This window comes from Cucurbita maxima, unplaced genomic scaffold, assembly GCF_002738345.1.
Source record: "Cucurbita maxima cultivar Rimu unplaced genomic scaffold, Cmax_1.0 Cma_Scf00034, whole genome shotgun sequence".
Taxonomy (NCBI): Eukaryota; Viridiplantae; Streptophyta; class Magnoliopsida; order Cucurbitales; family Cucurbitaceae; genus Cucurbita; species Cucurbita maxima.
The window spans coordinates 1173868-1196734 of NW_019272050.1; the positions used below are offsets into that span (position 1 = coordinate 1173868).

At 36.8% G+C, this 22867-nt stretch overlaps 3 protein-coding genes and 1 non-coding gene across 4 annotated transcripts; 2 read left to right on the top strand and 2 right to left on the bottom strand.

Annotated features, from left to right (window-relative positions):
* Positions 1 to 495: 495 nt before the first annotated feature.
* On the bottom strand, positions 496 to 10110 carry LOC111467331 (tyrosine-protein kinase Abl). The gene is made up of 18 exons (XM_023112175.1): positions 9112 to 10110; positions 8818 to 8906; positions 8637 to 8744; positions 8387 to 8494; positions 8031 to 8121; positions 7781 to 7833; positions 7384 to 7446; positions 6343 to 6387; positions 6139 to 6174; positions 5355 to 5410; positions 4728 to 4809; positions 4154 to 4285; positions 3898 to 4027; positions 2736 to 2886; positions 2405 to 2561; positions 1490 to 1690; positions 1303 to 1388; positions 496 to 735 (listed from the first exon to the last, which is right to left on the bottom strand). Exons 1-18 carry the CDS (start codon positions 9953 to 9955, stop codon positions 636 to 638), a joined length of 2532 nt encoding a protein of 843 aa, XP_022967943.1. The 5' UTR covers positions 9956 to 10110; the 3' UTR covers positions 496 to 635.
* Positions 10111 to 10961: 851 nt separating this feature from the next.
* TRNAT-CGU lies at positions 10962 to 11033 on the top strand. The gene has a single exon. It is a non-coding gene; the product is annotated as a tRNA-Thr (tRNA).
* A 1918-nt stretch (positions 11034 to 12951) lies between these two features.
* Positions 12952 to 15204, top strand: LOC111467740 (ninja-family protein AFP1). The gene is made up of 2 exons (XM_023112768.1): positions 12952 to 13957; positions 14684 to 15204. Exons 1-2 carry the CDS (start codon positions 13255 to 13257, stop codon positions 15073 to 15075), a joined length of 1095 nt encoding a protein of 364 aa, XP_022968536.1. The 5' UTR covers positions 12952 to 13254; the 3' UTR covers positions 15076 to 15204.
* A 5025-nt stretch (positions 15205 to 20229) lies between these two features.
* Positions 20230 to 22831, bottom strand: LOC111467731 (pentatricopeptide repeat-containing protein At1g69290). Its single transcript, XM_023112757.1, has one exon. The coding sequence runs from the start codon at positions 22771 to 22773 to the stop codon at positions 20806 to 20808; it is 1968 nt and encodes a 655-aa protein (XP_022968525.1). The 5' UTR covers positions 22774 to 22831; the 3' UTR covers positions 20230 to 20805.
* Between the last annotated feature and the right edge of the window lie 36 nt (positions 22832 to 22867).

Genomic DNA, 22867 nt, shown 5'->3' on the forward strand with positions numbered 1-22867 from the left:
AATGACTAAAATTATATATATATATTAATCATGACTCATCTTGATTATTTTTTTCCCTTAAATCTTAGAGATTTGGACAATAAATTTATATTTTTAAAATACCTAATAAATTACTATACACAATATTAATTTTGTAATAGGCCTACGGTTTTGAACTAAAAAAAATGTCAAACAATTTAGAACTATTTGACACAATTCAAAAGTAATTTTTAAAATTCATTTACTATTAAATAGATTAAAAATTACAATGTGATAAAATTTAGAAACAAGTTTAATCCTTAAATTTAAAAACTAAATTATTAAATAATTTTAATAACCTAAAAATTGCAATAAGGTGAGTCTCTCCCCAATATTGCTCGTAAATGAAGAATAATAAATTATAACTTTAATCCTTAAATTTTTTAAAAAATTATACCCACTGAATCTTAAACTTTAAAAAGCATAAACAAATATATATCCATAAATTTCAAGAAAGCTACAAGCATAAAAACAATATGATAACACAGGACAGGATTAAATTAAGCAAATGCATGGTAAAAAGAGTAAAGTTTTAATACATTTTGAAGGAAGCGAAAGATAGAACTTAACAAGAGAGCAGGTGAACAAGGTTGCCATATTCACTCTTTTATGACTACCTACAATCGAAGGATAGTTCTAAGTGTATCACAAAGATTTTGGATGGTTTGTTGTTCTTGAGTCGCCTGCAACTCCTGAAGCGGCATATCTTCATAACACCTGCAACGAATTCAATTCCCCTCTAAAGTTATGAACAGGGAAGTAGAAATGTGGAGTTGCCAGATGAGGATTGTTTTATTTCTAAGCTGACCAGTGACTTGAAACCTTAAGAGTAAGGCATTTAAGATAAGGTCACATATATGGCAACCGTAGTAGACAACCAGTATAAGAAATGAAAACGATGTCTTTTACTTCAACCATTCGTTGTAGGAGGAGAAATGTTGACACCCAAGAGTATCAAATGTAAATCCATGCACAAGAACTGAAGGGAACAGAAATGGCGAGGGAGAGTATAACAGCCCAAGCCCACCGCTAACAGATATTGTCCTCTTTGGACTTTCCTTTTCGAGCTTCCCATCAAGGTTTTTAAAACGTGTCTGCTAGGGAGAGGTTTTCACACCCTTATAAAGAATGTTTCGTTTTCCTCTCCGACCGATGTGAGATCTCAGCAAATGTTCATGCAAGGTATTTCTGAGTGCGCCATTTATTAGGAGACCACACCAACTTATATAGGTTATGCTTCAAGTTTATGCTTGTAAAGTAGAAAAATAAGATAAGATGACATACATTCTGTGGTAAGCTAAAGCCTGGGCAAGGTTCAATAGGGTCGGACTTGAAGTAAGTCTTTGATAAACACTGGATGGAAGCGGCATCTGCAGTGCAAAAAATTAACAGAACAAATGTTCTAGCAGTTCAGAGGAGACGAATATAAGGAATCAGAGAAGTCATAGGAGAGATGCAAGAAGAGAGAAACCTCATTTTGTCCCCTGCGACCCTTTTTTGATTGTCCATCACCGGTGAAGAGTTCCTGAAGCGTTTCCACTGCTACAGTACCCCTGTTATCTTGTTGCATGCCTCCGAGGACATTGTCAGATAACAAAGCAATGGGGGATATATCAGTAGCTCTCAAGAATGGAATGGGTACAGTGTTACCCGCTGCATAAATGGACCAAAGCTGCAAAGGAAAAAGGCCTATCTAATCAATCTTCAGAAAGAAGAATCCTAAGAAATGAATGAGGAAAAGATTAAACAACCAAAATACGTTCAGGTGATATGTTCAGGTGATAAATCAAGGCTCATAATATGTTTCCCAAGAAGTGTTATTCAAAAAGTACCATGGGTGGTAGTGGTACAATACTTCTAAATCAATTTCTATTAAACAGAATAATGGTCTATTCTCACTTATAATAGGTACAAGAAACCTTTCAAGTAGAAGAAAAGACCTAATCCATAAAAGGAAAAAATAACACAAAAACTACAACATAGAATGAATATGGTTCAATTGGAGTTTTTGTTATCCTACAACCAAATTTGTTTCTTCAAGCAAATCAATAGTATATTTCCTTTGATTGACAAGGACCCTACCCTTTTTAACCTGAAAATTTTCATACCTAAGAAATACTTCAAATAGACAAATTTGTCTATGATTTGGAATTCATTTGCTAGTTTTTTCTTGAAACTATGCGGTCCAACCTCATCATTATCAGTAAGAATAATATCATCAACATATAATAATTTGGAACGCATTTGTTGATGATATCAATTAAACAGGGTTTTACAAGTTTATTTGAACAGGGTTTTACATTCTGAAGTTTCCCTTTAAGCCCTATTCAATATACATTTATTGCCACGATCATGTTAAAAAACCGCACTTGAAACTTAAAGTTACCTTATCCTGCAGAGCAAAAGATTTCCGGCTGACAGTTTCATTTTCCAACGTGCTAATCTCATGAATACCCAAAAATGAGGGGGAAGATGCAGGAATGGCAGGATCTAATTTTCCATCAAGATTATTACTAGCAATACCTCCCGTACAATCCACCACACTATAGAAGACTTACAGAAATTAGATTTCAAATGATACGGAGGTAGTGTGATTTTGATATGTAATTATGAGATAAAAATGATAATGCAACAATTTTGACTCCAGTTACACCAACGAGAAATGATGGACCAGTTGAAAGAAAATACAACACATCAGCAAGACCAGGAGAACTTACCTAGAGTCCACAATTTTGACTCCAGTTACACCAACGGATTGGCTCTCATTGCTTGAAGGACCAGTTGGTGCTACAGCATTGCCAGTATCCAGTCGAGAGGCCACCTTATCATTTTCATCTCCATCATGGACTATCATAGTGCCAAAAGTACCTGTATAATATACATGCATATATTAGATGTTGCTGATAAAATCAAATGTCTATGTTGTTGGGACAAATTCAATGATTTAAAGCAATATTTGAGAACTTTTTTCACAAGTGTTCATAGACCTAACTTGGTCAGATTGATCCACTAATTATCTTGAAATTAAGTAATGAATAACAACAAAGTAAAGATTAATTTTCAGAATCTCATCCTTTCTTCTTTTTTTTTTTTTTTTTTTTTTAATCATCTTTGAAAAGAAAAATATGGAAGTTACAAGAAGTTTAATGTCTTAAAATGTTTCTTACTAAATCTCAATCAGATTGAAATTTGAGTGGACCAACAAGGAATAAACATTGAATGAAAAGGAAGGAAACAACATGAAACAATTATTCACAAGCAAAACTATTTTATCAAAAGAGCAGTAAAACATTAAGAAAATACCAACAGTTCTGTAAATCACATTGCCATCTCGTGAGAGAATTAAAATAATAATTATTATTATTATTAAATTTTAATATTTTTAAAAATAATAATAATAATTAAAAGACCCCACCTATTGTTAGTGTTGGTGCAGTTGGAATGACATCCACATTACCTAATATCCGAAAACACCAGCTAAAGAAGCTTCAGGCGCAATTAATGAACTTAAATTGCAAATTTCAGACGCACTAATTTATCAATGCAAGTTTACAGAAATTATTAACTCGTGAAAAAAAAAAAAAAAAAACCATTTTCATAAAGTTCCGTCAGCACTGCATTAATGAAAAAAAAACACTTTTTTTAATTAGAAGCTATTTCACTGAAGTAAGAAAATGCAGAAGAGAGGAGAGAAAAGCCCCAGACCGGGGATAAGGATGTTACAAGAAACAATAAATGGTCAGCTTATAAGTTTCATTGAGCTTTTGAACTCATAAAGTTATAATATCGAAGTGACACACCAATCAAAACTTCAACCATGGAAAAAAAATAATAGCAGTCTCATTGACTTTATTGAAGCACATGCCATAATTTGCATACCTTCGGCTTCTACACCCGATTGCTCTTGCTTCCTCCATGACATTTCATTTGCTACCTGAAGTCCAACATTCTGAGGTTTTGAAGGAACAGTATCTCCATAGTTTTGATTCAACTTTGCAGCTACTATAGTCTGTTTCAAATAAAATTATTATAGAAAGATGAAATTCTAGACCACCTCTTATGCATGCACATTTAGCAAGCAAGAGGTGAAAGGAGAGTGGAGAGAGGTTAGATACAGTGAAATTTGAGCCCTTACACCATCTCCTGATGCATCTGGAGGAACACTACGAGCTTGCTGAGCCATCAACAAAGTCCTGATTTTCCTTGCCTTTTCAATCTTTGGCAACATTGCTGATGCGCCACATCTGCATTTCTCAATGAATTTGTGCTGTGCATGCAAAATAAAAACCAGTTTTCAAAGTGAAATAGAATACGAGAAAGATTACCTAGATATTTCAACTAAATACACAAAACCCATTGGAGATAATAAAAATAACCCATGATATTGTCTACATTGCATGGGTTATTTTTATTTAAAAAAACCGCAATGCCAAAAACTTGTTTCTTATTGAAAAAAACCGCATAACAAAACATTAAAAAAATCGCCACAGTTCTTATTTGAGAATTATAATAATCATCTTAGCTGTTTAAATAGCAGAAGTTCCACATGGTCGGATGGGCAATTCATCTTCTTTTTGTGACATTTGTTCATTAACATATTAGTTTTTTATCCCAAAAAAAACATAATAGAAATGCATGTGAATTGTGAATGAAATTAGCTCGTGGAACATATCCTAATTTATTTGGGACACAAAATTGACATGCATTACCTTCAACATCTCAGAAGCAGCAGGACGTGAACGGGGATCTTTTGTCAGACACTTTGCAACAAAATCGTGGAACAACAAGGACCTGAAGAAGGATACACCACATGGTATAAAAAAGCCAACGAACTTTGCTTATAATACTAGAGATCAATTCAGAAACAATAATTTACAGCACTTTTAAATTTTGAACAATTTTGCTCATATCAGTGAACAGTGAACATGGTCCAAGTTAAATAATGAACAAAATAGAATGCCATCCATACCAACTTAAACGCCGTAACAAATAAGTGATGTACATCAAGCTGTGAACGCATTTGGATAAAAAATTTAGGCAAGTAATTGTTTTTTTTTTTTTTTTTTTACAGGAAACGTTGTAACATTTCATTGATGAGATGCAATAACAAAAGGAGAGATCCTATCCAGTTGGATTACAAAAAAAAAAAAAAAAAAAAACGCTTCCAATGATTGAAATTAGGCAAGTAATTGTTTTTATGAGAAATAAAACTTTAATGGACCTTACAATCAAAATAAAAAATAAAAGTAAATGATTCTAGTAGATAATAACAATCAAGTTTCAGTTCAAAAGAATTTTAACTGAAGAACAAATGGTGGAAGAAAAATTAAGCAAACCATTTTTCTTTGTCTTCAAGCATTGGAGCTGGCTCAATGGATATCATGAATAAAACCTGTTACGCATGAGAAAATTCCGCATAAAAAATCAATCGGGAATAGCATTAAATATGGTGAAAGGAACAGAATCAAATCCAAAATTTAAGGCCCCCTTGATAAATATTTCATTTCTAGTCTTCTAAGTTTAACAATTGTTATTGTTTCCTCATAGTCTCTTTTATCCATTTTTCACTATTATAAAAAACATTTTGAATATTTAGCCAAATTTCATAAATAAAAACAAGCTCTTGAAAATAACTTTTTAGTTTCTACATTTTGGTTAATTTGAAAATGATTTAAGTTTTAAAAAAATTGTTAATAAAAATTCATGGGTTAGCCTAGTGGTAGATAAGGGCAATTAGCATAATAAAGGTTTTAGATATAGGTTCCATTCATGGCGGTCACCTACCTAGGATTTAATATCCTACATATTTCTTTGACAACCAAATGTTATAGGGTCAAGTCGTTGTTTTGTGAGATCCGCCGAGGTGTGCCCACAAGTGGGCCCAAACACTAACAAAATTATTTTAAAAAATCATAACAACTAACAAATGGGCACTAAGAATCCAACTACAAATAGTATCGATTTCATATGCAATTCATTGCAAACAGAAAACCCAGTTACCCAAAGATGAAGCAGCACTACTACTCAATATGACTAAGATTTAGAAGATGGAAATTCTCACTCAAAGAAAGAAACAATTTCATTTATGGAGTTTCTAATGCTTCAAAATTTCAAACTAACCCTCATTGGATGCACGGCTGATCTTGGAGGAAGTCCCTGAAATCAATTACAAAATTATTGCTGGATGTCAAGAACTATCACCAGGATACTTCAAATCCCAAATAAATTGGAACATCATCAGCAGAAGATCTTTTTTTTTTTTTTTTTTTTTTTTTTAAAGATTAAGAAAACTTAAGAGCTGATTTCATAAGGTGAGATCCTTACCTCAGCCATTTCGATAGCAGAAACACCAAGAGCCCACACATCCACCTGAAAATAAGACAATTATTGCAAAAAGAATTAAGGTGGCTGCAACTGTAAATGTCACAAAAAAGAACCATATATAATACAATGACAGAACATAGCCTAGTCACTCGATCACTAAATATGATACAATTGTAGATGCTCCTCTTTTAACAGATGCCTTCTTTTTAAAAACTATAGAAAATAGAAATCTCTACTGCTTTTTAGTAGGTACAATAAAGTTCTGCACAACGCCACTGATATTTCAGTGCCATATTTTTTTTTTCAATCATTCTGTATCTCAAAAGTAAGTTGTGCTACAAAAGATTACAGTGGTCAATTAACATTATATATCTCCTTTTTTTTTTTTTTTTTTTTTTGATATATGAAACTGAGATACATATACAGTCACGAAAGGTTGTCAATTCAATAAGATATTATATATCATTAAATATTATCGACGCTTTATTGTGCATATATCAGGAATTCCAAGACTAAATAAGTTCACTCGAACTTCACATTATCAGACTTCCTACGGAAGTTTCGGCAATTCTCCACTAAATTCTTTCTTTCTTTAAGCTTGTTCAGCTTCACTAAGATAAATGCAAGATCCAATTTAGATATTCAGACATGTTGTTACACCGTATCCTGATTAATATGCATGCTATGCCTATCAAAAACTTTGTCTAAAAGCACAGAAAAAATGCATGCCCTAAATCAATGACAAAAATGCATCCATAAATATTGCAACTTTGTAATAGAAAACTGGAACTTCCAATACTTCAACAATTATCAAATCAAATCAAATCCAATCCCCAATAAAATATTTCTCTCCAACACTTAATCCACACTTGAGCTGCATGCTTCTTTTTTCTTTTCTTCTTCTTTTTTCGAGTCCAAAATTAAATCGCAAAATATAAATGCATTCACAAGTTTAAAACCTCTTTCCCAAATCATTCATAATTTAAATGTTGTAGAAGGGAGATACCAATAAGATAACAATATTAATCTGCATTTGATTACCTTCCCATCGTATCGACTTTCCTGAATAACTTCTGGAGCCATCCAATGGGGAGTACCAATGAACTGAAAAATGTATAGAAGTTAACAAGAAATGACGACCAAATATCAAGATTTACTATTTTTAAAATCTCCAAAACTAGAATCAAAGCCATGACAGGTGCATGTGCCACGGTGAACCATTTTGGGCTCCTTGCTTCAAGTGAGGTACTCACTGGTGGTGCTTTTTAAAACATTGACGAAACACAAGTGGATAGGAAACGCATCAGGGAAAGGAAAGCCATCTAGTTACAGCCTTGAAGATTAATCAATTAGCAAATTTTGAATATCAATATGTTTTTCTCAACATGATATTTTTTCTCAACATGATATTTTTTACTCATTATAGCAGTTGACATACTGTATTGCGCTTTGACATGGTCCTAGTTAGCTGGGCTGCAACTCCAAAATCACCTGCAAGCATTTTTTTAACATCATTGTAGGACATCTGATCAGTTTGTTATTACAAAAAAAGATGCAAGCAAAGAAAGAAAATGATTTGTTTGTCTACCAAGTCCTAACTACAAAAATAGAGCTTCGGTTTAATCCCCTATACGATAAAAGGAATGTCATTCTATCTCCTCTACATACAAGAAGAGTAGTGTACTCACCCAACTTGACATCTCCTTGTTCGGTTAACAAAATATTGCCGCCCTTGATATCTCTATGTACTTTGAAAATCGAATGAAGATAAGTGAGGCCCTACAATAAAGTTAATCAATTAGGCCATCTAAATACAAGAGAAGAACTTAAAGACGAACGTATGACTGACGAGAAATTTAATTTCATTTTTATTGTATCAGAATGATTTTCTCCAAGAGACCTTCATTTGAGAAAGCCAAGCAAGTTGTTTCCTAATACAAACACAAGCAAAAGGATACTAGTACTCCAATCCATAGTACTAAGAGTCCACATTTTTCGGGATGAAGAAAGCTTGAAAGCAGCCAACTTGTTGAGAATCTTATACCTTCAATGCCTCCCTACAGATATATGCTATCTGATATTCCTCTAGTGCTTCTTCAGTAACATTCATCAAGTCAGCAACACTGCCACCCCCACAGTACTCCATTACTATCTGCCAAGAAATAAAGACTTGTAAATCTGAAAAGATAACAGGATGATACAGAGACGTATATTCACGTGATAAACTAATGTACGCTCAATCTAACTCATGGAAATAGTTTCGTAAGTTTTTAACATCAGCTAATTTGTTCTACCCATAGATACTCCTCTCCCTGGTAGCTCCCAAGATAGCGGACAACGTTCGGATGACTGCACTGCTGCAACATCTCTATTTCACCACGAATTTCTTCATATCCTTCCTCCTACAGAAGAACTCAAAGTAAATTCTCTCTACAAAAATTCACAAATGAGGGTGGAATTGGAAACCATACATACCCCTTCACACAAAGAAATGACCTTGATAGCAACAAGCTCAGAGGTCTTAATATCTCTTGCTTTATAAACAGCCCCATAGGACCCCTTTCCTGCAAAAGAATCAACGTGAGTTTATGATATCCAGCGCCGCCAGAAATAACTACTGACATGATTTTGCATTTGATGCCATTTGAAAGCACAAGAAATCTTCATGTAAGAAAACTTGATAATTAGAAACAACTTCCATTCATCTTATAAGATTGCATCTCATTGACACAACGTATTTCATATTTAACGTATAAGCAAATAGCTTACCGAGTTCGTTGAGCAATTCATACTTGGTATTTGGATCTTCCCTGGTGATGCTTTCAGGAATCGAACTCGTGGATACCTTACTGCGCATCCGACCACCGCCTTCCTCACTCTTCGGCGATCCAGCCCCCTTCCTCTGCTTCCCAAACCCTAACTCTCCCATTCCTTGCATGCTCGCCACCGCTCTGCCCAACGTAGACCCCTCAAGTCCTCCGCCTCCATCTCTGGTATCACTACGACTAGCAACGCTCCTTCGAAGAATGGTGTCACTAACAGATTCTCTGTTCCGCGACCTCGCCGAGGGCTTCACCACGAACGTCGAATACCCATCACCATCATCTTCCTCGCTCACATCGCCTTCCTCGCTACCATCTCTCCCGCCTGATCTCGTCCCGGAGCTCCCCGTCTGAAAGTTCACGGATGGCAACGCCGAATTTCGAGGCTTCGCCGAAACTGATGAAGACAAAGAACGATTAAGAGGGCGACTCCTTCCCGTTTTGACGATCACCGTACCAAAATCTTCAGTATCGTGATCAAATCCAAAATCTTTGTCGTCGTTGTAGTCAATTGGGGCTCCACCCCCGAAATCCTTTGGAAGACGTTTGAGGAGAGGTGGGAGAGACGAATCATCGTCATCCTCGTCCTCGTGGCCCTGATCAACGTCCTTATAGACCATTGTGGCGTATAGGTCTTCACCTTCGCTCGGCGGTCTTCGTCGGCGCTGAAGTATCCGATCGGTAGGTTTGTTGTCGGCGTCTGAATCAGAATTGGAATGGATGACAACTGTGGAGTATAGCTGAGGTTTGTTGGTGACTCTGTGACTGCGGTAGGAGGGTGGGGGATCCATTGGGAAGTGATCGAGAGAGTGGAAGCTAGAAGGCCATAACTGCAACCGAATGTCTGACACTTGCAGCTGGTTCTTCTGGGTCCGTCGTTTACCGATTTACAGAAATTTTGGAGCGAAGCCGAAGGCGCCAGTGCCCGTGAGCTGGTGAGCACATCGTCGACAAGCAAAGAAAAAATTGGAAGAAATGGGCTGCCACCCAAAGCCTTTGTCTCAAACCTTCAATGGGCTGTCACATCCGATCCAACACGTTTTTTATTTTTTTATTTTTTTATTTTTTAATAATAATACGGTTTTTCCTTTTAATTATTGTTTTTTAAAACTCCTTTTAATTTTTTTTTTCCTATTAAGCTTTGAACATTAGTATGACTTGAGAAATTTTTAATTATTCTTATTCATTATAATTATTATTTTATATATAGTTAATTAATTTTCAAAAAAATGAATAAAAAACAAAAATTTCCGATAAGGAAAATGAAGAAAAGAAAATAATGGGTAAACTTTTTCGGGATGGTTCACACAATTGAAGTGATAAAAAAAAAACTTATAAATAAAAAAATCTGATCAACTCTAACCCAACTCAGTTACGATTTGAACTTATCAACTTATTCTGGATCAGGTTAGATATAAGTGCCACCGAGTGTGATGAAATAATATGTGTTATAGTTTCATCGTATCGATTGGGATGAAAAGGTTGCATATTTTTCCTACCTATCTCCCGTGAACTGAGCTATTATTAAATTGACGTATATTTTTAACCAAAATAGGAATATTTTTTAAAAAAGTTACACCGTCTATAATAATTTAAAATTTTAAAATTTATTAACTAAGATGAAATTTTAAGAATATTAAAAAAAAAAAAAAAAAAAAGTGTTACACGGTCTATAATTTACATTTGATAAGTAAGTTCCAAATAAATGAGCGAAAAAGAAAGTTATATGAATTTTCAATTTTTTTTCCTTTCAATTTTATTTAATATATATTTACATTTTTTCGCTCAATAACAAGTGCTTCCGTAGCATAGTGGTAGTGCGTTCGCTTCGTAAGCGAAAGGTCGCGAGTTCGATCCTCGCCGGGAGCTTTTAATTTTATCCGTTCTTTTTCTTCTGCTTTTCCAAAGATTTCTTTGCTTTTCGGTTCATTCATTTTATATTGATTTTCTATTAAATAACAATATATCGATAATTTGTAAACAAAATAAAAAATTTAATCTTTATTTAAAATAATAAGATATGAATAATCTATCTTAATATAATTTCTTATAATTATTTCCATATTTCTTAAATTAAAAATATATATATATTGAGTTCTTTAACTAAATTCTAAAAACAAACAACTTTAACGTTTTTTCCCCTATTAAAATTTGAAAATATTTACAAACAATGGATAATAAACAAAATGTCATTTTTTTTAATCTTATTTGAATTTTAATTACAATAAGAAAAATAAATATTTATAAGCTATATAAGCTTACTTTAAAAAAATTAAATAATTATCAAATAAATTAAAATTCATACTTTTAAAATTTGAAAGACGTCTTAAACACATATTCTGTCCGTTAGAGAGTTAATTTGTAACTTTCTGAATTTTAATCGTGATTAAAAATAATTAAACCCAAAAATAAATAAATATCTTAATAAAACCAAATTATAAACTTGTAAAAACAAAGTTATCATATTTGGAAAGTTAGCACATACTTGTCGTGTTAGATCTAACGATTAAAGTAAACCTACTAAATTTTCTTCGAGCTAATAATTTATTTTTAATATTTTTTTTTCAAATACAATAAATAGGGTAAAAATTATAACTTCATGCTAATATAAAACTTAAATTTACTACGTTAAATTGTAGATTTGGTCTTCGTAAAAAAAAATAGTCTATATTATTTTAAATGTTAAAATTATTCTCCATGGTTTATTAAAAATTCACATAAATAGTATTGAGAATATTTTATCGAACCATAAAAGCTATTTATTGAGTTTATGCTACTAAAATAATAAAAGAATAAATGAAACTTTTAACTTCTCGAACAAGTTCTACCTTGCTTTGGTTTAGAGAATAGAAGAAACCTCTAACTTGTTCGAGTAGAGTCTACCTGGTTCGGGAGACATACCTTAGTTCATTGAGTTTTGCTCTTACAATTGAGTCGTCGTGATTATGGGTTTGAAAAAGAGGATCGAAATATGGTGTAGATAAAACTCTAGTAAAAGAAAATTAAAAGTAATTTATTATTTTAGAAAGAAAATAAAAAAGAATATTTGGGATATATAATTATTTTCCGACCGAACGGCGTGCTTTAGTATCGGCGAATTGGCAAGGAACAGCCGAGCCGTCGCATTCAACAACTTGATGATTGACACGCCATAAAGCATTTCCAAACCTTGCCCATCTCGACACGTGTCCTTTCATTCAGCATCATTTGCGGGCCCCACTCGCTCCAACTGGCCAATTTAAAAATTCAAAAAAAGAAAAAAAAAAAAAAAAAACACCCCCTGCAACTTGCCTCACGTGGGCCCCCGTTTCCCGGGCTCTCCTCGCCGATTCTGCGCTCCATTACTCGTTGACTTGTGGGGTATCTCATTTGACCGTGTTTCGGAGTTAAAAACGTTATCCACGTTGTCTACGGGAGAGACGCAGAGAGATTGCCGAGGAGAAACCAAACACCGTTTCCATTCCCAAATCCATAAGCCCACGTGTCGAATAGCCAAGACTTTTTAATTTGACCAATACGTGGCAAATTCAGATTAGCCGTTACATCATCGACACGTGTCTCGAACGGAAATTTATTTTGATAGGCACGCCAAAAGACACAAAAGCGGAGGTTTTTAAAAAAAGAGGAATTTTCTTTTGTGTCAGATCTCGCCACGTGTCAAATTACCACAACTTAGGATGCCACTTGTCTCCTGCAGGCATTTTTCTAACCTGGAGGGTATTTTCGGTACTTCACATTTATTTTTCCGCTCTCTTTCTTAATTGTTTTTTCCTTCTTCCTTCTTCTTTCTCTGTTCAACTTTGTCGGAGTTCTTTTACAATACTGTTCATTTGATTTTTCCCCAATTTTTTCTTTGAGGAACAATTTCTTGGAGATTGAAAAGCGTTTACTTCTTTCCCCTGTTTTTAATCTTTATTTTACGTGGGAATGTGATCTGAGATTATATTTTGATGTGTTCTATGTGTTCTTGAGTATTTTTGTTGACCCATTTGTTTTTTGTTCATCATCCTGCTCTGTTATTGATGGGTTTTGCTGGAGGAGACCGCGATGGGTCATAAACATTTTGATTTCCTCTGTTTTAAAGTGAAAAATGGGCGAAGCAAACGAAGCAGGAAGTAGAGGATTGGAGAGGGTTCCTCTGCAAATCGAGAAGTACCCAACAGATCTGTTGCAGAGATTTTTGTGTAGCGATTCACGTGATGCTAAACTTGGGGTTTTTAATGAAGAAGATGAAGAAGCAGGGGAGATTGAGCTCAATCTTGGGCTTTCACTTGGGGGTCGATTTGGGGTTGATAACAATTCCAAGCTTATTCGGTCGTCGTCGGTTGTCGGGACGATACCGCTTTTGAGAGACGACGAGGGCTCTATTCCGGCGGCGGTGTCTTACCCGGCGCTGATTCGGACGTCGTCTCTTCCGCCGGAGACGGAGGAGGAGTGGAGGAAGAGAAAGGCGTTGCAGACATTGAGGCGAATGGAGGCGAAGAGGAGGCGGTTTGAGAAACAGAGGAGTAAGGATGGTATTGGGATTGAAGAAGAGAGGCGAGGAATTGATGGTCTTACTGTATTGAATTTGCGAGAGAAAAGGCCTTGTGCCGGTGTGTCGACGGTGGTGCCACCGTTTGGGTTGCCTACATGGGCTGCAGCCGCCCGTCATGTTGGCGGAACTTTGGAGGGTGGTGGTGGCGGTGGCGGTGGCTTACCGGTTGTCCGACAGCCAGCATCTCAGTGTTCCGCAGAATCGCAGGGCGGAAGCTCGTCGGGAATGTCGGAATTGGACAGCAAACACATCCAAGGTAGCTCATTCTTCACCTTCTTATGTCATGAAAACTGTTTGTTTCATTTGGTATTAACACAATCTTATCAGAGCGTATAGCCATAGTTCATGATAGCTTGCAATTAGTAATCTGAAAAGTACTTCTAGATCATAGTCATACACAAAACAAAGCACATTCTGTGATATAAACTGGCAAATATCATGGCTGGTTGAAGCTCTTATTTCATCTTGGATCGCACGGTCTATGAGATTCCGAGCGGAAACGTCGAACGAAACACTGTTAGATTTCTGAACATCCCTTGCATCAGCGATTGGTATCAGCATTACGATTAATCGAAATGCTTGTTATACGCCCGAGTTCATGTATGGCGTATTGGAGCTGTCTGGAAATTGTTTTGTATCCGAAAACAATGTTCAGTTTTTGCTGTTCGTGTTGCAGATATTGTCTTTTTTGGGCTTTCCCTTTCGGGCTCACCCTCAAAGTTTTTAAAACGTGTCTACTAGGGAGAGGTTTTCTACACCCTTAATAAGGGTGTTTCATTCACCTCCCCAACCAACGTGGGATATCACATCTCCCCACATAAGTTATGTAATTTACATAAACCATCCGTTGATTCCTTAAGCTAGAGCTTCATGTTTCGTTCTTCTACTCCATTTCAACAGTCGGTTTGCAACCGAGATGAAAATGAAGGGATAAGAAGTCTCATTACAGTGCTATTTGCATAATTTGTTCATCATCTTGCAGGAACAAGCAATTACGGTGAAGCGAGAAGCTCGTCGCAAGAACGAGGCAATCCAGAGGCTGCAGGTTCCATAGGATCGAATAAGGCGTGTGAGAACCCATCGGGCAGTTCGAAAGCAGAAACAAGAAACCCGAGCGAGAACCGGGGAAGGGAAACGGGAACGACGTCGATGGAAGACATGCCATGTGTGTTCACAATAGGGGATGGGCCTGGTGGGAGAAGGGTGGAAGGGATACTTTACAAGTATGGGAAAGGGGAGGAAGTGAGGATAATGTGTGTATGCCATGGGAAGTTTCTGTCACCAGCGGAGTTTGTGAAGCATGCTGGTGGGAAGAATGTGGCTCATCCGCTAAGACACATAGTTGTCAATCCCAATTCTGGCCCTTCTTTGTGAACCCCATCAAATAGGAAACTTGGAGATATCCTTTGTTATTATTATTATTATTTTAAGTTTCTTACCTTGTAGAGTGAGTTATGTCTGGAAAGAGATTTTAAAAACAGAGATTTTATTGATCTTATTTTCGGATGATCGCCAAACCATAGAATTCTTGTCAACATAATTGTCCATTTTTTTATAGGTTGTCGATAAGAGCATTGCTCATGCAGGGAGACGAGTCACTTTGTAACTTAATCTCGTTGCCTCGTTGTTGCTCTTTTCTTCCCCTTTTTTGCTAGGTCCAAAAGCTTCTCAAAATGGGAGAGTTTTGAGTCTGTTGATAGGTCAATGTAGAATCAACCGGTGAATGCTTTACCAAGCTTGTGTACAATTCTTTGAACGTGTAATGATTTTCATTTAAACCATACATTGTGGGAGAGTTTTGAGTCTCTTGACAGGATGATGTAGAATCAACAAATTCGTGTACAACTCTTTGAACGTCTATTAATTTTCACTTAAACTAAACACTGTTGAGAGAGTTTTGAGTCTCCCTTGGTTGATGTATAATAAACTTTACAACTCTTTGAACGTATATTGATTTTCACTTAAACCATGCACAAAATACCATATTGAATATTTTGCGCTGATAGTTGTATTGAGCAATAAAACCTGCTAATACATTAAACGTACTGTATCAAACATGTAACAAAATCGAATCAAATGGACATACTATGGTTGATTAGTAAGAGAACACATATGAAGTAGAAGAGCCTACGACTTGATGTTATTGCCTACCAAATAGTGATTAAATAACTAAAGCTGCAAAGTATGATATTGTCTGAACCCATGAGGATTCAGTTTGCAGGAGGGTAACATGTTACATTTATGACTCACTCTCTTTCTAAACACCTATGTCAAGGGAAGATTCAACGACAGTGTCTTTTCAACAACAACGACAAATATGATAAGAAGGATAATAATGACAGCAACCATGAAAACAACAACATCGATGAAAATGACAACATCGACAAAAATGACAACAATGACGAAAACGACAACTAAAGCAGCTGCATGAGAAACTAGAACATGAACAACAGTTCCATTCGCTGCAAGAACGTGACCAAAAACCCCATTTGCAACAAGAAGAACATGAACAGCAATCCCATTTGCGACACGAACATGAAGAGCAACCCCATTTGCAACAAGAGCATGAAGAGCAGCCCCATTTGCAACAAGAAGATGAAGAGCAGCCCCATTTGCAACAAGAAGATGAAGAGCAGCCCCATTTGCAACAAGAAGATGAAAAGCAGCCCCATTTGCAACAAGAAGATGAAGAGCAGCCCCATTTGCAACAAGAAGATGAAGAGCAGCCCCATTTGCAACAAGAAGATGAAGAGCAGCCCCATTTGCAACAAGAAGATGAAGAGCAACCACATTTGCAACAAGAAGATGAACAGCAACTCCATTTGCGACAAGAACATGAACAGAAACTCCATTTGCGACAAGAACATGAACAGAAACTCCATTTGCGACAAGAACATGAACAGACATTCCATTTGCAGATAGAAGAACATGAACAGCAACTCGGCCATTTGCAAATAGAAGAATATGAACAGCAATTCCATTTGCAACAAGAAGAACATGAACAGCAGGGAAGACGAGACTTTGCTGTTGATTTTAAAGAGACAGCAGTGCCTTGAGTATTTTGATGTTTCTTTTTAACATCCACAGCCACAGATCCACCTTGCACCTCCTCATCGGCCAAACTGCAGATATTGGATAATGGTTAATTCGATGCTTATACATACTTTCGTTTGACCATAGTAACGAAGTTGCCAGATAACTGTGATCTGACAAAGAAACATCGACCTCATAGAATTGGTAAAGGTAAACAAAATGCTCTATACGAAATTCACGAAGAAAAAGTTAAGGATGTGAAAGAAAAGGTACTTATTGGATGCATTTTACATTGTAAATATAGTGAGATCCCACACCAATTGGGGAGGACAACGAAACACCCTTTATAAGGATGTGGAAAAACCTTGAGAGGAAGTTCGAAAGTGAAAAGTCCAAAAAGGACAATATCTGTAGTGATAGGCTTAAGCCGTTACATCAATAACATGGAGGAGAGGGATTTGAACTTCTAACCTTTTGGTTGAGGGTATAATGATTCAATCAATTAAGCTAACATGATGTTAGCAACAAATATAACAACGAAAACCATAAGAATGATGTTTTAGCAAATAGAGAGAGCAAAGACTTACATGGGGAAAGCGAAGGAATTTGAGCTGCTTTGACTTCCACCGGAGCGGCAAGATTTGCTAGAGGAATTCCATGATACCGCAGGAGTAGGCTCGCTTCTTACACTAAGATCTTCGGCAACCGAAGACCCTTTGTCCTTAATGTCATATTCTGTGGTATCTGCCATTCTAGGCTCCTCTTCAAGTTCAACACTCGTCACTTCAGTTTCTCTCGATGTGGTAACTACAGGTGGTGGTTTAAACACAAACAACTCGCTTGATTTTGTTAACTCGCTAGACTTCTGCGAATCACTCAACATCAACATATGATCTCTTGAGAAACTATTGTTTCCGACATTAATGCTAAACAAGGACTCATTTGAACCAATACTCCATTCCAATTGGCTGATTGATCTACTTGGTTGGAAAACTGCAGATGGGATTCTAAATGGATCATATGGTTCATTTCCTCCCACACGATCCATCGTCTGAAGAGGAGGGGATTGAGTTGGAGACAGAACATATCCACCGGACTTAGGGGTAATATCAAAAACTTGAGATGGAGAAGCGGGACCTTGAGAACCGCAACTCTCCTCTGATTTGGAAGAATATACGCTGGAAACATCGCTCTCATCATCCTTAAATTCAACCGGGTAGAGACCACGATCGGGATTTCCCAAACAAATCGTGCCTGCTTCAGATCGTTTAACATTTGCGTCAATTTGAACGATACTTGGCAATTCCAACAAATTTAAAGACGATGAGAACCCTTCCCTAGGAGTACCTTCAGGACGAACACTACCACTAAAATCTACCCGTCGCTGTTGTTCTGCTGTTGAACGCGAACTTCTTTCACTTCTACCCGTCGCTGCCATACGTTCTTTAAACGCCTACTTTTCTGGCCTTCTTCAATACTTTCTAGTTACTTCAATCCTTCTTCTCCTACTTCCACAAATATAACCTCAACCAGTCTCTAACTGTGAGTTTCTTTGGCTTCCAAGAACTATTTCCACGAATCAGGCAGCTTTTGCTCCTTTTAACAATTTAATAACTATATAGTTCGAGAATATTGATCTTTCAATATGCTGTTCTTCATTACAATTTTAAGAAAACAATAGAATATACGCTGAATCAATCCATTAACCAGCTACCACAAACGTCAGGGGCGGAGAAATATAGCCAATTTCAGCAATATACACTGAAGAGTTAATGATGAAACTCACTTAGATCGGAAAATGCATGAAACGACCCTCGCATTCCGATTATCTCCGAGACCTAACCACTACCACTGAATCTCGCCGGAAGCGGCACTGGCGATATGCGGCTCCAGTATCTCAACGCAGGGAAAAATCCTCGAAGTTCATGGATATTAAGCCTGAGTTCAATTAAAAATCAACTTCAATAACCAGTCGAACAAAGCTCGAGGGAAAAGCAGAAGAACACAGCGAAAGATTGGTACCGTAAATACGTGAAAATCAGATCACAAAAATGCAGAAATCGCATTCCAACTTTTGTCGTCTTTCATTAGAAGGAGAAAAGGAAAAGGAAACAAGGAAGAACACCAAAAACATATTGGAAAAAAAAAGAAGAACCGGAGATTAGGGTTTGGGAGAGGGGGAAGAACGCCAAAGATGGAAGGCGCTGCGATAGTCTCGCGGCATTCAGTTTGCATTAGCAACGAACAACAGCTGTGTTTCGCGCCTAACATTAACAGCTTCCATCGGCTGGGCCCACTAACGATGAGTTGTACGGATCCTTGTTCACTCTAGCTGGAATGCCACGTCATTATGTTTCATTGGTCAAAGTCAACTCTTATTGTTTCTATTTTTCCATTGTTCAAAACTCAAACAGATCGGTCACGTAACCTAATCATTTGAGAAAACGTTTTTGGTCAACGCAGACACATTGAGACTAATGCAAACAAAGGATAATCTCTTTTCACGTAAGTGGGGACCATCAATCAAATACTTTATCGAGTTCATAATTCTTTCGAAGATATAGGTCAATCGAAGATATAGGTCAAACTCTCGTTCCTATATTTATTATAATGCAATAACACGTGAGATAAGAAAATTCAAACATTTAATATTTTTATGTATAATATATGCTTTAATAAGTTAAGCTACGATTAATTATAATATTATTTATAGCAAAATTATTTATTGTATTTCGCAAATTTACTCCTAAAAATTTGGATTTTTCTATTTTTTTTTTTTTTTATGATTATTATTATTCCAATTTTAGACATCAAATGATATTTGATTTACTAAAATATATGTTAAATGAATTTAGATGTCAAGTGATTCCAATTTAAAATGATGAAATATATCGGTACAAGAGTATAACTACGAGATAGATGTGAATATATTCCCGATCAAGAGGTTCCAATCCCCATATTTTGACATGGTGAACTCAAGTGAGATCTCACATCAGTTGAAGATGAGAACTAAACATTTCTTATAAGGGTGTGAAAACTTCTCTAAAGAAGACAGTGTTTTAAAACTTAGAGAAATTCAAATGGCTTTGGATCTTTTTCTTTCACTTGAAGAAGGGGAGCATTGAAATTTGGAACTCCTAAATGGAAATCGAAAAAAAAAAAAATCTCCTTAAGTTGGACCTACCGGTCTTTACTTGCAACTCTAGTCGAGGTTCTTCTATCTCTGTAGTTTACTGCTCCTCAGTGCTATAGAAAAAAGGGGTCGGGTTGCCGGACTTGCTGAACATATACCCTGCAAAGAGCAGGAGCTTCGTTCTTTCAAGACTTGAACAAGACCTCTCAGCCGCCTGTTCGAGAAGGAAATCACAGACGACTCTCTAGATAGAGTGCGTTGGTTGCAACAGCTGTTTTGGATTTACGTATTTTTTTGATAATAGCAAGAGACAAGTCTCAATTTGACAACTCGACAACGGGGCAAGGCCTGACAATACGTAATGGGTCAAAGCGAACAATATCTACTAGCGGTAACTTGAACTGCTACAAATCCATAACCCTTTTGAAACTCGAGCATTTATCTCTTACATCGACCATCTTAATATACCAATAAGATTATGTTCAACAAGCTACCTGAGTTGAAAGTAACATAGAAAATCTAATCACTGCTGAGACATTCATGTTTCAGCTATTCGTTCAATCTGCATAATGATATCGCCTTCTCATATGCATAGTACCAGTTGTGGCTCAGTTGAGATGGATTGATATCAACCAAAAATTTGAACCATGTCCCCGTATCTTTCGACTCTCGGAAAGTTGCAGGTTTTCGTGTCGACGTTCCTCGAATAACTGTCCTTTTACAATGGAATTCACTCTGCAGATATTGTTTTCCTCTGATATACAAGAAGCTTCAATGCTCGATGATCGAAATCCCGACAGAGCATCAATGGAAAATAGCCTATCAAGAACTTTCGTAACGTTTATCACAGCTTTAGTTTCCCGAATTCGAGTGGAACCCGAAGCTCGTGGCTGGAAACTTAGAAATGCAAGGCATTCAGATCAGATAAGTTTTAAATCTCAAGCATTCAGACCAACCCAGTTCTTGAAATCAATAAGTGATTGCATTTTCCTGTGGTTCCTCCTCCTCAATTTTGCCACTTTGAGTTTCTTATGAGTCTCCATGAATGCTTGCTTATATTTCCACTTATCGACGAAGGTCTTCGTATCCTTAGTTTTTTCGACAACTTGCATCACGGCATCGAAGAAACCTCCCTTGACCAAAGCATACAAGAACGCGTCAACCAAGTTGCTATCGAGTTTGAAACCTTTCTCTCCATTTGGAGTAATCTTCCACTTAAGTTCGTTCCACAGCATCAGAACACAAAAATATCTCTCTCCCGACACATAGCCATGAATTAGAGACAAGAACGTCTGTTCGTTCGGTTCAAACTGCAGAAACTTCATTCTTCGAAACGTTCTTCTCGCATCCTCGAGCCTTCCAGCTTTGCAAAAGGCATGTATAATAGAGTTCCAATCATGAGTTCCAACTTCAACGAGAGGATCCTCGACAACTTCGTCTAAGAAGGCAGCCATCAACTCAGGCCTATGGCTCTCCATTAAGCCAGTCATAATAGTTAGATAGCTAGCATTCGTGTCGGATTTTCTCGTTTCCCTCATTTTCCTGAACAAAGCGAAAGCCGACTGAAAATCTTGATTCGACATCGATGCTTCTATAAGAGCATCAAAACTTTCTGCATCCAACTGTATCCCGGAACTGCTAACATCCATGATTAATTGGGTGGCTTCAGCTGTTCGACGCTCCTTCTGGTACGCCTTCAGGATTGGCATATAGACTCCAAGGCCTACAGAAACTCCCTGGGAATTGATTTCTTTCAGAATGGCATGCACATTATCTAACCATCCAATATTAACACAAGCATTAATGATACCGAATCCGATCGATCCATCGACGTCCGTTAAAGACTCTAAATTCTGAGCATCAACAATCAATGAAGATAATTCCTTCAGATTTCCACTCTGAACAAAAGCCTTAACCACTTCCAAATACGTTTTTTCCTCAAATCTTACATGTTCTCCACATTCATCTTTCAAACCATCCAACATAGTCTTCGAAACAGCAGCTAAGTCGCCTGAATTAACGTACCCACTTACCAAATTATTAAAGAACAGACTCTTAGATGTAAAACCAAAACTTCCCATCAAACATTTTAACTCAATTATTTTCTGTTCAAGCCCCTTCAGTGCATACAAATAAGCAAGAGCACCAATAGTCACTTCATCAGGCCGAAGATTCAAAAGCGACATCGTTTCAACGACGTGCTCGGCATCCGTTACAGATTCAAGCTCATGGCAACACCCCTCAAGTGCTGCATTACACGCATTGAGATCTGGTTTCATAGAATCTAACCTCTCATTTAAAACAATCCTACAAATCTCTTCAAACACTCTTAAAAAGGGAATCAAACTACCACTCTGCCTGCAAATACTAACAAGTTCATTGCCCCAGCACTCAAAAGGCACAAAACATCGATTCTTCAACATGCATTTAATCAAAGAAAGAGCAGGGGCAGCAGTGTTGGCACATTTCATAGAAGCTAATAGGGTTTTGACAGATCCAAAATCCAATAATTCGGGTTTCTTTTCAATAACAAACACCGCAGATGCAAAGGCTCTTTTCAGATTATGAACGTCCCCGATTGAGGACAAGTGGGCAATAAGTGAATTAGTGAGAGACTTACATGGGAAAACGGAGCTTTTCGTGAGCAGTTTGAAGGATTTCCATGCCTCGTCAGTGTCGCTGGTGAGAAGGGACTTGTGGAGCGTCGTTTCTACGGCGGCGACACGGTCTGTAGTCAAACTTTGAGGTGTTTGATTCTGACGGAGGTCGGTGGATTCTTGAGATGGCGAAAATGGTGCTCGCTTTGTGGCGAAGAGGGAGGGTTGGAGAAAGGAGTAGAGTGATGAGACTTCTGGTGTAGAAGAAAACAACCTGCGAGGAATCGAACACACAGCTCTTTTCCACATTCTTCAATCGATCGCTGCTATGATTTTGCCACAGCCGATTGAATCGTGTCTGCGAAATGTTTTTGAACCTGAAAGTATGATCATCTCTAAGAAA

Bases quoted from the DNA above. Each gene is read 5' to 3' on its own strand.
- LOC111467740 (XM_023112768.1), top strand. From the start codon at position 13,255: ATGGGCGAAGCAAACGAAGCAGGAAGTAGAGGATTGGAGAGGGTTCCT. The intron at 13,958-14,683 runs GTAGCTCATTCT...ATCATCTTGCAG, and splicing joins GGACAGCAAACACATCCAAG to GAACAAGCAATTACGGTGAA.
- LOC111467731 (XM_023112757.1), bottom strand. From the start codon at position 22,773: ATGTGGAAAAGAGCTGTGTGTTCGATTCCTCGCAGGTTGTTTTCTTCT.
- LOC111467331 (XM_023112175.1), bottom strand. From the start codon at position 9,955: ATGGATCCCCCACCCTCCTACCGCAGTCACAGAGTCACCAACAAACCT. The intron at 7,834-8,030 runs GTGAGTACACTA...AAATGCTTGCAG, and splicing joins ACAAGGAGATGTCAAGTTGG to GTGATTTTGGAGTTGCAGCC. The intron at 6,388-7,383 runs GTAATCAAATGC...TCTTATTTTCAG, and splicing joins AAAGTCGATACGATGGGAAG to GTGGATGTGTGGGCTCTTGG.